Source organism: Rhipicephalus sanguineus, chromosome 5 (assembly GCF_013339695.2).
Source record: "Rhipicephalus sanguineus isolate Rsan-2018 chromosome 5, BIME_Rsan_1.4, whole genome shotgun sequence".
NCBI lineage: Eukaryota > Metazoa > Arthropoda > Arachnida > Ixodida > Ixodidae > Rhipicephalus > Rhipicephalus sanguineus.
The window spans coordinates 5885743-5901965 of NC_051180.1; the positions used below are offsets into that span (position 1 = coordinate 5885743).

The window sequence follows — 16223 nt, forward strand, 5'->3', positions numbered from 1 at the left end:
CGCCAAGAAATAGTACCTATATTTATTTTTTAATTCGAAAAGTTACCTAGCTCGAATAAATAAAGATTTCTTCATTATAAAAAGAGAACGCGTATGGGAAGCCATTCGTGAAAAAATGGTATTGTAACCTTCAAGTTTGTTTCGGTCTTTATTTCTTGGACAGCACCACGTTTTCTTCACGCCTGCACCACATTTTCCTCACGCCTGCTCTCTCAGAGTCTCAGTAAACATGGCGTCAGCGATACCGCCTGTTCGTTGGCCTGAACCGTGTGCGGCCGCAAACTCGTCGTTTCGTTCTCCGAAGAAGCTGTACTCTAAATGTGACAGAAAGTGGCCAACCAGACCACGCAAGTTATCTGCATTGTCATCGCTGGAGTGAGGCGCCGTCAGCGTGACTTGTCTGCAAATGCAGTGTGCCGGACAGTCGCCGAGCTCACCGGAGTGAGCGAGCGAACAGTTAAGCGTATCAAGGCTGAAGCTCTGCGGGCCCGACCGCGATGCGATGTTCCAGAAGCGCCACGATTGTTTTAGATCTTTGTGTTAAGATTGCGCGCGGTACGCGAATAGTCTTAGAGATTACGTGGCCACCAGCGATAACAGTGGAACATCCGATAGAACATGTATAAAAGCCGACACGCTTTACGACTTGTCATAATTATTGACGGACGACGCTCTGACTGACTCGTTTCCCGCCCACAAGTTTGTCCAAACAAAGAGTTTCATCTTCGCACACTGCTGCCTTCGTCAACGTAACAACCATGTGTAAACGGTACAGTAGGTAGATGCATCTACGCACACTGATGTTCGCATTCTGCATGTAGACGTGGTGCTAAACGCTCTAGCGATGCGAGCAAGCGAAACCGAAACTGGAACTGAAATCGGCTGCAAGATGCCGAACTACTTGCGTAGTAACACAAATGTGCGGATGCCCCGCCTCCGTAGCCTTCGCTCCAATGCCAAGATAAGTTGTCGCCGAGTATAGTTAGACGCGGGAGGATAAATGAGCCTAATGAGCGCTGGAACGCGGTAGAAAATTAGTTTCGTTGTAAAGGGTGGCGTCTGCACTGTGCGCAAAGCGCGAGAACACGAACGCATGCGAAACGGAGGTAGATTAGTCTCGAATCTCGCTGCGATTCGCAGTAAAAATTAAAGAAAACGCACACATTTCGTTTGTGTGTTTTATTATTGCTCTCAAGTTTTATTCATCCATTCAAGCAACAAACAACAAAAACTACGCGTCGTGTCAAATCATTATCGCAGTGTCACGTGCTACTGTTAGCGACGTCAGAGCACATTCGTCTACGTAGAGGAGCGACGTCACAGCACTACCACCTACGTAGGGCCATTTTCTCACGTACGTCATCCCCTCATTCTCTGGGCGCGCGGACGCGAGAAGAAGGGAAAGCAGCGTTCAGCTTGAAATTTGACCCATTTACGCGGCGCGTAGCGTTGCAAATTTTGGCAGACGTAATCGTGAACGCCTAGTGCATGCATTGCGCTCGTCAGCTCAAAATTGTCAAACCTGGTGAGGGGCCCTTTAAGAAGGGTATTGAAGGCGAGAACGAAACCAATGGAAAAGGCGCCGGATTATATGATTCTTCCAACGGGGGGTTGATTCTTTCAACTCTTTACAGCGGAGACGATGCAGCTTTCAAAAAAAAAAGGCGAGCCCACTTCGATGGTTTTTTGTATATTTTTTATTGCGTCAGCAATTGTATGGACACTCAGAACAAATTTTCACCGTCGCTGTCATGTTCCGTATAAACTTTAAATCGATAACATCACTCCGCGCATTGTATGCTCTACCCGCGAGTAAAAGCTCGCGAGCGTTGGCAAGGAACATGGCTAAAGCAGAGATGAGATAAGCTGGCCATCTCCGTCACACGGAATAACATCAACCCGCGTGAGTGTCCTGCCGTCGATTGCTCCTCAAGCAGAAGGAAACGCCCCGCCCGTTATTTGCTGGCTGAAGGAGCAGGAAGGGATGTCTGGGGAGAGGGACTGCGTAACTCGAGCAGCAACTGTGAACTTTGACTATAAGGGCGCGGTTGAGAGCGCTGGCACGTGCGCTATTTCGGCAGACATCCCCCAGCGAACGGCTCGTATACCTTCTACGCGCTGTGAGCGTTGTGATCTCACTGCTTCACACTCGGACCAGTGATACGACAAAGTGAACGAAAACCGCTTCTCTCCCGGGAGCGGCCGTATTGCCATACACCAGCGTTTTGTAGAGTTAAGGAGATCGGAGCAAAAAGAGTAAGCTGCTAGCCCTCGTTCATGTGACATTACGGCGTGTACTTGTCGCATTCACTGGTTCGCCCCCTCTCCTCCCCCCTCGCCGCGCCGCCGCCGGTCCGATGAACCTCGCGCCGTTCACGCGCCGCCGCCGGTGATTTTGGATCCGGCGCACATGTCTATCCGGAAGAAGGACGGCTCGGTACGATTTTGTGTCGATTATCGGGCACTTAATGAAATCACGCGCAAAGACGTATATCCGATGCCGCTAATTGACGATGCCCTCGGCTTCCTCCAGGGCGCTGAATATTTCTCAAGTCTCAATCTCCGGTCAGGGTACTGGCAAGTACCTATGCACGAAGCGGACAAGGACAAGACGGCCTTTGCAACACCCGATGGCCTCTATGAGTTCAGTGTAATGCGATTCGGTTTATGCAATGCTCCGGCAACTTTTGAGCGTATGATAGACACAGTTCTTCGTGGCCTTAATTGAAAAACCTGCTTACGTTATGTGGATGACATTGACATTTTTTCTTCCCCTTTCCGTCAGCCTATTGAGCGGCTGGACGAAGTTTTGACGTGCATATCTAACGCTGGGTTTCAACTTAATACGAAAAAATGTCATTTCGCCAGAAAGAACATCATAGCGTTGGGCCACCTTGTTGCTAAAAAATATGGCGTTCGACCGAATCCTGACAAGGTGACTGCTGTGACACGCTTTCCTCGCCCCGAAAATCAAAAGCAATTACGCAGTTTTCTGAGTCTAGCGTCTTATTTTCGCTGATTTATTCGCGATTTCTCCATCGCGTCGCCACTGCACAAGCTACTGACGTCGGGCACAGCCTTCACTTCGACAAACGATTGCGGCATCGCTTTCGACACCCTCAAGGCGACGCGGACATCTGACCCCGTCCTCTGTCCCTTCGATCCCCTACGCGTCTCCTCGCCGACGCTAGCGGCCATGGCATCGGTGCCGTCCTCCTACAGCGTGATAAAGTAGGTTGAGAGCGAGTCTTCGCCAGCCGCGCAAACACGAATGCTGAACAAAACTACTCGATCACGGAACAGGAATGCTTGGCTGTAATTTGGGCCGTACAAAAATTCCGCCCATATCTTTACGGACGCCATTTTACCGAAATTACAGACCACCACGCGTTATGCTGGTTGTCATCGCTAAGGAATTTGTCCGAACGCCTCGGCCGCTGGGTGCTCCGGCTGCAAGAGTACACATTTGACGTTCTTTATAAATATAGGAAAAAACACCAAAATGGCGACGCCCTCTCTCGGTGCCCGCTCCCATTACCATCTTCTCTGAGCAAGCCTCTTCATTGCTCGTCCCATGATGAAGACGCTATGCTTCCGTTCGGCACTAGCGGTTGCTGGCACGCTGTCTTCCAATTGCTACCCTCAGTTTCCTCCTGTCAACAGCAAGATCCAAAGTGTCTTCGCATTGTTCAACGCCTCTGCGGAAAGTCTCCACCACTTATGCCAGGCTGCGCCGACAACTCGGGCAATTCAAGCTCTGAAGCAACGCGCTGCACCGATACGTTTACAATGATGATGGACACCGGTGGGTTCCCGTTCTTCTACGTTCACTTCGTGCGCAGGTCCGCGAGGCCTTTCACGACGACCGGTCTGCTGGCCACTTGGGATTCTGCAAAACATACAGCCGCATTAGGAGCCGCTTCTTCTGGCCTGGCCTCTACGCTTCTGTTGCAAAGTACGTCTCTTCTTGCACCCTATGTCAACGGAGCAAGCGGCCGACTTCCCCCCCTGCTGGCTTGCTACAACCAATCCCATGTCCCGAGGAACATTTCGCCATTGTTGGAATGGATCTAGTCGGATCTCTTCCTGTAACGTCTGCAGGATATCGCTGGATCGTGACAGCGGTTGACCATCTCACGCGGTACGCAGAGACCGCTCCTCTACGCTCTAGTTCTGCCTCTGACGTGGCCACCTTCTTTCTCGAAGCCATTGTCTTGCGTCATGGGGCGCCCCGCGTCCTATTAAGCGATCGCGGCAAGAGTTTTCTATCCACAGTTATACAAGAAATGCTTAAAACTCGTGGTACAGTTCACAAGACAACATCAGCATACCACCCTCAAACCAATGACATAACAGAGCGGTTACACCGCACACTAACTGATACATGATTTTCATGTATATCGGACCAGCTCACGACAAGTGGGACACGATATTGCCATTTGTGACGTTTGCCCACAATACCGCCCTACAACGCACGACTGGGTATTCACCGTTCTACCTCTTTTATGGCCGTTCGGCGACATTCACGACTGACGCTTCATTCCTTCGCACTTCAAGTGACAATTCTACAACCCTAACCGAGCAGTTCGTTTCGAGGCTTGAAAAATCTCGGCAACTTCCTCGGCTCAGTACAGAAGCCAGTCAACACGATCGCAAGCAGCGGTACGACAGCTCCCATCGTGACGTCTCTTTCCGTCCTGGCGACGAAGTGCTCCTTCGGACGCCTACTCGTGTTCCCGGATTGTGTGAAAAGTTCCAGTCGCGATTCATTGGACCCTACATAGTTAATGACCAAACATCCCCTGTAAACTATCGTGTCACCCCAGTTGAGGTTTCTTCCGACCGTCGCTGCCGTGGCTCAGAGATAGTCCACGTTTCCCGTCTGAAGCCCTTCGGTCGACGCCTCTACCCAGTCTCCAGGCTGGCCGTTTCGGCGCACGGGGAAATTAGTGTGAGCATTCTTCATATTCGTCATCATCTCACCTGTAAATACTCATCATCACCGCTTGGGTCTGAGCAGTGGGGCTCAGGCTCGAGGGCAATGGAGAAAAGTCTTGCGGCCTGAACGTTGTCTCACAATATATGTATGCACACTATCTTAAAATCCCGTGCAAGCGCCCCCTTCTCCTTTTCAGGAGATTTGAAATGTGCACCAATGACCGAGCAAGTCCCCCCCCCCCTTTCCAGTCATTTGTTTTTGAACCTCACTCTTAAAAAAAAGGGTGTCTGTACTGACTACCTTTGGGTGGTAATCGCCTCGCTACACATATGATGACCTTTTGGGGTGTCAAACGACTCCCTTCGTTCTTCAGACCAACGACTCCCTTCTTCACAATTTGGGGTGTCAAACGACTCCCTTCGTTCTTCAGACCAACGACTCCCTTCTTCACAATTTGGGGTGTCAAACGACTCCCTTCTTCGCAAGCAGAGAGAGAGTATGTATTACTCCCAACGCAGGAGTCTACGCGACTACCTTTTATTTCCCACTAGTACCTATAGGTAGTCAGGGTGACCCCTTTGCCATGGTAACGCTGACCCCCACTGGAGCGTTCCTTTGACTCCGTTGTCCTTAAGGACAGTGGTGTACATGACTCCCCTGGCAAGAGTCAGTGTGACCACTTCGTGGTACTCAATGAGACACTCTGCAACAAATAATGCGTTTATTTTTCTTCTTGGTCGATATTGATGAAACTTGCTGAGTTTAGGTTTACTTATGTGGCGATTTCAAATATGCAATTATCTGGAAGAAAACGCAGTTTTGACACAAAAATTTCATGTGTCTTGATGAGCAAGCCTTTGCAAACTTGGAGTTACAAAGTAAATCGACATATCGCTATAGTTAGGGGATAAAAACTGTATGCAATAGTTTTAAAGGAGTTTACTGCGCTGTTCTGGCATAATGTTCATGAACCCACTAGCCCACATACGAACTCGCGTTTTAAACCCATTTGAGTTAAAAGTTACGTAATATTGAACTCTCGTGAGCGAATCACCAGCTAGACATACACTTACTGGTCAATGTTCAGCATACTATGACTATTGTTAAGTGGGTTTAGGACGCATTCTGGTTATGTTGCATACAGTTCCCATTTCATATTATTGTGATATGCTTACTTTGTAACTCGTGCAGGCCTAACATGGCACATGAAATGTTTGATATACTTAATTAACACGACATATAATAGTAAAAAAATATTTGCATTTTCAAAATCAGCGTACAAATACACATAAACTAAACAAGTTTTATAGTGATTGATCAAGAATTTCAAAAGAACTTCAAATCAGAGCGAACACCATTAGGGTTTTTATCTGACAATCGACGAAAGTTGGTGCCGCTACCTCTTGTTACTCAACAAGGCACTTCCACCGGGTTTACTCAAACAGGAACACTGTGGTGGATGCATGACAGCCGCAACAAGTTTTTGTAGCAACTTTACAGTGCTGCACTCGATTCCTCTGGGGGAAATAAAATACTACTCGAAGTTTATATAGATGAGCCTCAGAACAATTTCCGCTCGCGTAAAACAACAAAAAATGTTGATTCTAGAAGAAAGTAAGCCATGCAACACGGAAACAGAAGAGATGCGGACAGCTCAAACGCTAGCGTTTGGTTTGTCTGTGTCTTCTCTTTCACGTCTGCATGCCTTCATCCTATAAACAAACTGAAATTTCTGCGATTCGTAAAATTATTCTTTGAATCGGTTTTAAACACTTCATGCCATTTCATACATGTTCACATTGTAATGACAACCTACTGTTTTATCAGTAAGCACCTAAACTATAGGCAGAACATCCTGCGAATAATGCGTAGTCCTTAGCCACGTCACCACCATTGTTAAGCATTTTATATATATATATATGTGTGTGTGTGTGTGTGTGTGTGGGGGGGTTTGACATTTTTGAGCGCGCAAAAGAACAGGGACGAAAAACGACGCGGACACAGCGCTGACTTCCAACATATGCTTTATTTTCTACAGTGGTACATATCTATATATAGACAACAAAAAGCAACGCACGCAGGCGCATTGTACAGGAAGGCTTCATGTAAAACCACAAATAAGTATGCATGATAAGCAATCAAACAACCTGGTACCGGATTTTTTTCTTCTTTAAGAGGTCATTCCTGACTACCACTATCGTCTAGTCACCCTGTGGGCCTTGCTTAGAAAGTCTAGTTCTTTTTGGATAGGTCAATTGAAGGTGCACTAATGCACATGTCTCCCAAACTTGCAATCTTCGCCGCTTCAATTATCTCACGTGTTGTTTGTGCCTGGCTCCTTCCTGTCGCAGTGCACTGCGAATACATGGGATCGCACCCACACTTCCTGCAGTGGAAAGCCAAATGTCCCACACCTCCAGTTCGCACGTTATTTGCGTGCTCACGCAGCCTGTCATTGGCACACCGTCCCGTCTGCCCTATGTATTCTTGCCACAGGACAGCAGTAACTCATAAACGATGTTGTTCTCACATTTAACAAAGCTTTCTTTGTGCTTTTTTTGGTACCTGGGTTTATCAGAACCACTGTAGGAGGCCTTGCACAGATTATAAAGCTTGTTTGGTGCTGAAAGGACGACTCTTACATTGGCGTTGTTTCCTATCTTTTTCAGCCTATGTGAGACATCGTGAAGGTACGGTATGACGGCGCATTTCTGCTTGACAGGCTCCGTTTCTGGTGAAGCCTGCTCCTCACCCACGCGAGCATGTTTGACAGTCTTGAGAAGACCCTCCGCCACAGATGTGACGACATACTGAGGAAACCCCGCCTTTTTCAGGCGGTCAGCTTGCGCCTGGAAACTACACGAACACTTGTGAGGACATGAGCGGCGAAGCGCATTCATTAGGGTTAATTTTGCAATACCCCTTTTAACTAGCTTGGAGTGGCCCGAAGAAAACGGCAGAAGCGGCTTATTGGCCCTAGGCTCGTACGACCAGCAGACCTGGTCTCGCTCGAAAAAACATTCGTATGTCAAGAAAACGCAAGGCGTTGTTTTGCGGCATCTCATGCGTGACTGCGAGCGGTTGCAGGAAACGCGTGAACAGATCAAGTACGTTTGAAGAATCATTGCCAAATTCGCCTGGACTTGCTTCTAGAAAGACAACGTAGTCATCTTTAAAGGGCAGGCCGCTAACGCATTTGGCCTTACACTGTGCAAAGTGTGGTTGCGAGGCGCGCTTTTCAAATACAATCATTTTGTTTAAGCACCATGATCGCACCGCACGAGAGATTGCGGAGGCATTTCACATCAACATTAGGCAATCATCATGTATCAGCCACCCGTCAGTGACAATTTTCGAAAAAGAAGTGTCACTGCTAAAGCGGATAATTAACACATGAGATACGGTACGATGACATGGATTTGAAACTACGACGGTGCGCATGGGCAGAGGGTGACTACTTTGATATATATATGTTCCTTTTCTGAATAAAACCTTCAGTTGATAGAGCGCTTGTGGTGTACCCTTCTTTTCTGTGTCCGTGTGTCAGTGTGCGCTAAAATAAGTTACGATGCGCTACGGTAAAGTCATCTATTTGAAACACCACTTCTTGAAACATATCTGCAAAGTGACTCGCCACCGGTCCACTAAAAATGAAGAAGGCAAGTGTTAGCCCAACAAATAGCCGACGACGTTGGTGGAGCTGAAACACCCTTGCCTACATGCCGTATGGAACTGAAACCGGGCATGTAGGGAAGAAGAGGAAGAACCACCTTATGGTAAACTTCAGCGCCTCCGTTTTGGGACATTAGAGAGTTTTAGTACTGCGTAAGTTGCGTACGTGGCGGCTTAAGGACGCCAAGGACGCCACGTAAGGATGCCACGTATTGCGTAGTGCGCATGCGCAGACCGCAACGCGCACATATCACGATACGTACGCGGCCGCTACGTACAGGTGCTCCAAAAGTAAAACGGAGCACGGAGGCTGTGAAAAAACGGGGCGAAATTGCATACCAGCGCTCTATCAGCAGATGCGCAGCAGATAGCGAGAGTGCGTCGGCATATCCGGCTGACCCATCCCGATATTCTGATGCTCGCCTTATCGCCGGCTCGAGCGAAGCCGCGCTGCGACCATCACTGCTCATCAGGGACGAAAGTGGTGGCATTCTTGGCGATGGCGAAAGCGCATGCCCCCGAAGATATGTTCACGACGCGGGCAAACAAATAAAGCGTTGAATCTTTAGGAGTGCTGTTTCTTGGGCGAGTTGGAAATTCATACTTGGAAGGGTAACGCTAGTAAACACGAACTAGAGGAAGACACACGGACACACAGACGGAAGCGCTCTGGCAACGTGTCTACTAGCGCTACCCTTCCAAGTATAAAGCGTTGAAAGCGTCCCCTGACGAGTAGTGATGGTAGAAGCGCGGCTTCGCTCAAGCCGGCGATAAGTTGAGCATCAGGGGGCCTATTTTGTACGCGTTCTGTCACAGAACGGAGGCGGGACCGAACGGAAGAACGAGAGGGAGCAACCAGCCAATAGCTAGCTAAGGAATTTGGGAATGTTTTCAGCGCACGAAAAAATATGAAATTGTTACAGCTGAACATTATTATTGTCTGACATTGTTTTTCAAGGCTTTAAACTGAAGAGCGTGATTGCTTTAACAATTTATTTATGTTAGCATCTTGACATAGCGCTAGGTGGTGTCACAGTTTCGAGAGACGGTTCATAGTGGCAATGGCTACCACGCTCTTCCAACCAATACTTCTGGTATTTGTCCACTTGTAGTAATATTTGAACAGCGCGAGCATTCGAACCGTTATTCCGAAGAAAGTACCGCCAGAACTCCTCTTCAGTCATCACCTCGAACGCATCTTCTACCTCGGGGCTTCGTTTCTGCGTGACTGCAGGAGCCACGCAGGCGACACGAAATGGCATGAACGAGAACGGAGACGCCATTTTCGCAAACTGTCAGAAAAGGGAGATGGCTGAATACCAGTCAGCGCGTGAAGCCGCTCCTCCTCTCCCCAACCCACGCGCATACGTTTGGATCCAATCCAAGTCGTCCGGAGACCGTTTTGTATCCATTTTTGTCGACATAACGGGGAGAGGAGGTCGACGGAACGAGGTCTCCGGCCATTCTGTGGCTGTCACGTGACCGTTCTATGGCTTTCTCAGGCTATTCTCACGTCTTGGACCGTCAAACAATACATATTGAATTTGAATTTGAATCGAGGCTCGACCAATCCCGTGCAGCTCACAGAACGCTCCACCTCCGTTCTGTGACAGAACGCTTACAAAATAGCACCCCAGAATATCGGGATGGGTCAGCCAAATGTGCCGACGCACTCTCGCCATCTGCTGACAGAGCGCGCGGGCATCCAGTTTCGCCTTGAATCCCTTAATATATAGAGAGTAGGGACACTCATATCCTCTCCAAAGTGTCCAACCCTCCTCTCCCAAGTGTCCAACCCTCCTTTCCCAAACGGCCACCGTGCGGGCGCCGGCCCTATAGACCGTTTTCACGGAGAGGAGGAGCGTAGTCTCGAACCGGTGTATTTTCGCCGCTCTCTCTCTCTCCACCTCGGCCGACCGCTGCCGCTGGTGTGTGCGGATTCCCGAGTTTTGCATTGCGTGGTGCGTGAGAGGTCAGCGTGTTTCCATTTCTCGACGCGCTGAAGCAATTGTGCGGCCGCAAATCAAAATTTCGGACGAGAACAGGTAGACCAGCTACCACTGCGCTGTGTTTGGCTGCGGCGAAAAAAAAAAAACGTAAGAGACTGGCAGCCGAGGCATGCGAAGTGCACAATGCTTTTAATTGAATGACTTTGCTTCTCTTAGGTCGCACGCCTTATCCCGCAAATCGTATATTATATGTGGTGTCTTCACTTATGGCCACTTTTTCAAGTCATCACACCAACTTGTGATTCTGCTTGGGTGCTGGTACACTTTATCATCTGCACCAAAGAGAACCGTTGTCAAGGCTGACGATTAATACACAACACTTATGGCCAAGAGTTGTTATCTCATAATATCAACCTCTCTGATTTCTATGCTACAGCACATGATTTACAATGTCTGCGGCTAGAAAATGTTCCATTTAGTGCGTGTAATTTTGAGATTATCGAATTAGCACTTTCCAATCTACATGACAGAAAGGGCCGCATGACATGTGTGCTTTGGCGCAGGTAGGCGTCTTAAACGTTTCTTCGAGAACACGTTCTTTCTCGACTTGTCAATTTTTTGACGATAAACTGGGGTAGCGTTATGACAACCGCACCTTTTTTTTTTTTTTTCGCGCGGTAACCTGGGTGCCATGAACAATCGGCCCACGTTCGTTAAAGCCAGGTCGTTACCTGGACACGTGTGCTCGTCGTAATGCTTCTCAAATACTCGCCAGAAAACAAACTGACAATAATGTTACAAAAATGGGCGCCCTTTCGGCGTATCGCTGGTGGCGGCGGCTCGCGCCGAAGCGCGCTTACGCCCTACGCCATGCCATGCTTCCAGATGTGCAACAGGCTTATTTTCATTTTATCATCGTGTTGTTTCTACGCCAAATTTTGAGCTCACCCGTCGTACATCTGTTTCTTATCCTGTGCAACGATCAGAGGCCACAAGCTTTTAACTACGACGGCGACACGAATTAACACAGGCATCGGTGTTTGAGCTCCTGTCGTTCCATGAACATTGTATTGCAACGTGCGAAGCGGAACCAAATGGTCTGTTAAGGATTAGAGTTACGTTTAACTTGAATAATCACGGCACGGAAACCCGGGAGTCATCTTAAACACTAATGCGCGCACCTAGCGCGCAGCCGGACAATGACCTACGTGTTCGCTCGTCTCCATTTACGTTTCTCTGATTACTTCGAGGGTTGTCCTAAATGTTAACGCTCTGTTATAGTGCATATTCCAAGAACCACACCAAGGCCAGATATAACAAAATATACAAAGCAATTACCACTTTACACATGCTGCTTAAGAACTGCATTGGCATTCTACTCATCGTCGGCGCTGCTTCGGGAACGTCTCGTGGGCCGCTGCTGCTTGCTGTTTCAGCCATTTTGACGCTGACAGCTTAGCGATTACTTACTAGCGCCTTTACACTCGCGAAGCGTTGCTCTGTTTTGCCCGTGTACCGCGAAGAACAGCAGTACCTTGCGAACTGAGCGTATACGCTGCATACGCGGCCGTGCAACCCCACACACCGGAAGGGCGGCGAAACATCGCAGACGCTAGACGGCGCTGCGGAGGTGGAGCGCTTTAAAAATGGCAGCCTCCTTGTGAAATTGGTGTATATAACCCGGCTCGCGCCACTTTCCTATCAAGAATGCTATGTCACGCTCATAACGCACCGAACGTCCGTTATCAGTGTGACATGGCATTCTTGATAGGATAGTGGCGAGAGCCGGGTTCGACAAAAAATGAAAACATTAGAAAAAAGAAAGGCTTGCTGCGAAAGAGTTCGTCAAAACAGGCCGACACCTTGCGGGGTGTCAATGGTCCGCAGAAGCTTGCTATCATCCCGTATATTCATGGCGTGTCACATCGTTTAAAAAAGATAGGGCAGCAGGCCAATGTCAAAGTAGCTTTTTCTGCTCCTGAGAAACTTCAAAAACTTTGCAGAAAGACGAACGCCAGTTCCTCTCACAATCCAGGTTGCAAGAAGAAACATAAAGAGAAGTTCATCGATTGTGCGGAATCTGTGGTGTATAGCTTGCCTATTTCATGTGGAAAAACCTATGTAGGACACAGCGGGAGGTGTGTAAATGATCGCCTCAGGGAACATTGTCGGAAGGTTAGGGAGAAGTGCGGAGGGTTCTTGGATGTTCACTGCAGAAGGTGTGATGGTTGCGATGATCCCGGTGTTACCAGTGCTGACCGTACTGCAGATCACAGTGTGGAAAAGAAGTGCCTCCCAATGTTTAATTAATGCACAATCGTAACAAGAAACCAAAGTAAACTCGTGCGGGAGATAACTGAGGCGGAAAAGATAGATAGTCTAGGAGATAAATGTGTGGCTAAGCCGTCAATTGCACTATCAGTCAAAGAAATGCGTTACCTGCGATGTCATTGATTGTGTCGTATTTCATGCCTGCTGCGCCGGCGTCATGTAAGGTCACGTGTGCCCTTATATATTCTGTTCCCCTGGCTTCAATAAAGTGTTGAAAGTAAGCGCCTGTGTGTCATACGTGTTTTTTGTCCTCGTCTATATGTGCGCTTAGAATTTATTGGTTTGCCCAGGTATCGCGATGTGTCGTCAGGTCTCGCCAATTCTCGCAGTGCCTTAGCAAGTCTCGCAATATCTCTTTACACATGAGACGTATAGAGCTTTCGCCTTAAAAATGTCGGTGCATCCGCCATGCGCAGGTGTACGAGTGCCGTCAGTGTGAGCTGTCGACATTCAATGCGGACCAGGCGGTGCGCTACAACCTGCTGCGCAGTGTGGTCGCGCGCTACGTCAAGTTGCAGGTGCTGCTGTGGAAGAGGGCGCCCTGTTTGCGCCTCGAGCTGGTTGGATGCCGTTCACACGGTAAGCGCTCTCTTGTTTGCTTTTTTTATACTACGTCAAAGCTGTGGAGATGGGTTTGCACTAGGCTTACCTACGAGCGCGACCGTGTAGACGCGACGTTCTCCACTGCCGCTGCGGCCGGGTTCGTCGTTTTCTTCGACACGGCGCAGAAACCACGCACGAGGCAGGGTAACAACAACAACGGGTTTATTAACCCAAGATGCAGCACAGTACGACAGTCACAGGCTTGCAGGCCGTAAGGGGAACTCCGCAAGACCGATCGAGTATGCTTGCCAGCGGCGCTAAGACTACCACACAAAGGGCAGCGGTCGAGCACCCGAACGAGAAGCCGCCTGCTAGAGCAGTGCGTCAACCTCTCGTGCTAGCCTGAGAGCATCTCTTACGCGGGCAAGCCCGCGCCAGACAGAAGCGAGCTCAAGGGGGAAAGGGGGGTTGTCACTGGCGGCCAATGAGGAACGGCGTTGCGCAGTGACGTAGGCCCGCGCAGCGCGCCAGCGTAGCGTGCCCGGATATGCCAGCGCGGGACGGAGCCGACGCTTGGCTCGCCCAGACAAAGAGGCGCCCTGGCCGCCATCTTGGCGATTGCCGGTGCCTAAGTGCGCCCGGGCTACGCGGCCGGCCCGCGCGCGGCAGCTGGGGAACGAGGCGCCAGGTAGGAGGACGCTCTCGATCCCCACATTCCCCCCTCCTAAGACCGAGGCCAGCCTGTGAAAGAGGCTGTCCGAGGCCAAGTGGCAAGGTCAGCTCAGCCGCAAGGGGGCTGGCCAACAGGGCAAAGTCCAACAGGGGGGTGTCGTCTTCCCGGAGGTACAAGTTCAAAAGTCGGCCATGGTCACAACCAACGTCCCACGAAAAGTTCCACCACAAGGTCCACCACAGGGGAGAGGCCACCGCCGGGAAGAAGGTCCACAGCCTAGGAGGAACGGGGGAAAGACTGCACAAGGGCGGGCAGCCAGCCCGCTTGAAGTTCGCCGGACTGGAGAGGTTGGCAGCCGGGAACGTACGAGGCGTGGCTGTCAGTTGCGTGCGGCAGCCCACTGCCGGAAGTCGCTGGGACGGGGGCCACACAGGAACAGCAGGCAGCCAGGAACGGAGGCCGGAGCGACCACGCTCGGGCCTGGGCCAAAGCTCGAGTGGGCGGAATAGCCGCCGAGGGTGGCTGCCGAAGCTGCCAGGTGGGTAAGGCAGGATGGAGGTGGCCGCAGGGCAGAAGGCAGGCAGCAGGCCACAGCTGGAACGACCAGGGAACAGCAGGCCATCAGGTCTGGAACAGGCTGGTGGCAAGGTAGGCGCAGGGAGACGACAGGGCGATGCAGGAGTGGACAGAAATGCCCCCGGCATAGCCGGCTGCCGAAAAGGGGTGCCTGCCTGACCGTGCTGCCCAACAAAGGGGCGCTTGCCAGGTTATGGCTTGGACAACACGTCAGAGGGTATTTTCGGCCAAGAGGGCCTTCTACCACTTACAGACGTGTGCCGCCGCACCTTAGCGGTTATTCTCCATTCACTGTCATGGTATGGAATAAAGTCCAACTACCCGTCAGTGGGAGAAAGGTTGCTTAGGTGCGTTTCCGCAGGTTGTACCGATGGCGTGGCTTGGAGCCAGCCTCCTCACGGTTTTCCCGCGGTTCGGTGACCGCCTCCCCCCCTCCCAAGTCGTTGCTGCGGGCAACGAAAGGTTTGAGGTCAGAGACGTTAACTGGACCGCCGACTTGTCTCCCTTGGGAGTCAGCCAGCTTGTACACCAGAGGCGACATTTTGGTCTGCACTCGGTATGGGCCCGACCACTTGGCCGACAGGGAGGCAGAGATGCCTTTGGCGGCGTCACTCAAGACGTGATTGCGCCTGAGGACGAGATCGCCGACATCGTAGTGCACTTCCCGATGCGACCGGTCGTATTGAGCCTTCTGTCCAGCTCGCGCTTTTGCCAGGTTGGAACGCGCCAGGTCGAGGGCTGCGTCCATCCGTGAGCGCAGTTCCGCCGCGTAGCCAGACGGGCCGGCTTTTGTGGCGGACGCCCCGCTGCCGCCCCGCAGAACGCGGTCCATGGGGTTCGGCAGCTCTCTCCCAAAGTTGAGGAAAGCGGGCGTGTACCCGGTTGAACGGTTCACCGTGGACCGCAAGGAGAAGCCTATCTCGTTAAGATAGGCATCCCAATCCCTGTGTTGCTGCGCAAAGGCTGTCAGCAAGGGCTTGAGGTTTCGGTTTATCCGCTCAGTCGGGTTGGCCTGTGGGTGATACGTGGTTGTCTTGCGGTGCTTAATGCCAAAGGCAGAACACGCATCCACAAACACCTTGGCCGTGAAGTAGGACGCATTGTCCGTGATCAACTCCGCCGGAAAGCCAAAGCGGGTAAAGACCTCGGTCAACTTGTCCCAGATTGCGCGTGCCGTTAGCTTCCGAAGGGGAAACAGTTCGACCCACTTCGTGAAGTGATCTGTGACAGCCAGGAGAAAAACATGGCCTCTCCGGCTTCTTGGGAAAGGTCCCATAATGTCACAGGCCGCGACTTGCCAGGGTTGTTGGCTGTCGATCGGCTGCATGAGCCCGGGGGGCTTGCCACCACGAGGCTTCACACATTGGCACACGCGGCATGAGCGGGCGTAGTGAAGGGCATCACGCTTCATGCCAGGCCAGGTGGCAGAGCGGCACAACTTTTGAAAAGTCTTAAGGCCACTCGCATGTCCGGCCAACCGCGAGTCGTGGAAATAGCCGAGGGTGGCTTTCCTTAGACTGCGGGGTATCACCACCTTGAA

At 50.7% G+C, this 16223-nt stretch overlaps 1 protein-coding gene across 1 annotated transcript in view; it reads left to right on the forward strand.

Moving 5' to 3' along the window:
* The window catches only part of LOC119393144 (uncharacterized), a 445271-nt gene that overhangs the window by 167763 nt on the left and 261285 nt on the right, over window positions 1-16223 (forward strand). Inside the window, exon 19 of the mRNA XM_049415849.1 lies at window positions 13308-13470. Within this exon, the coding sequence (XP_049271806.1) occupies window positions 13308-13470 (163 nt within the window). The remainder of the gene's footprint in view (window positions 1-13307; window positions 13471-16223) is intronic.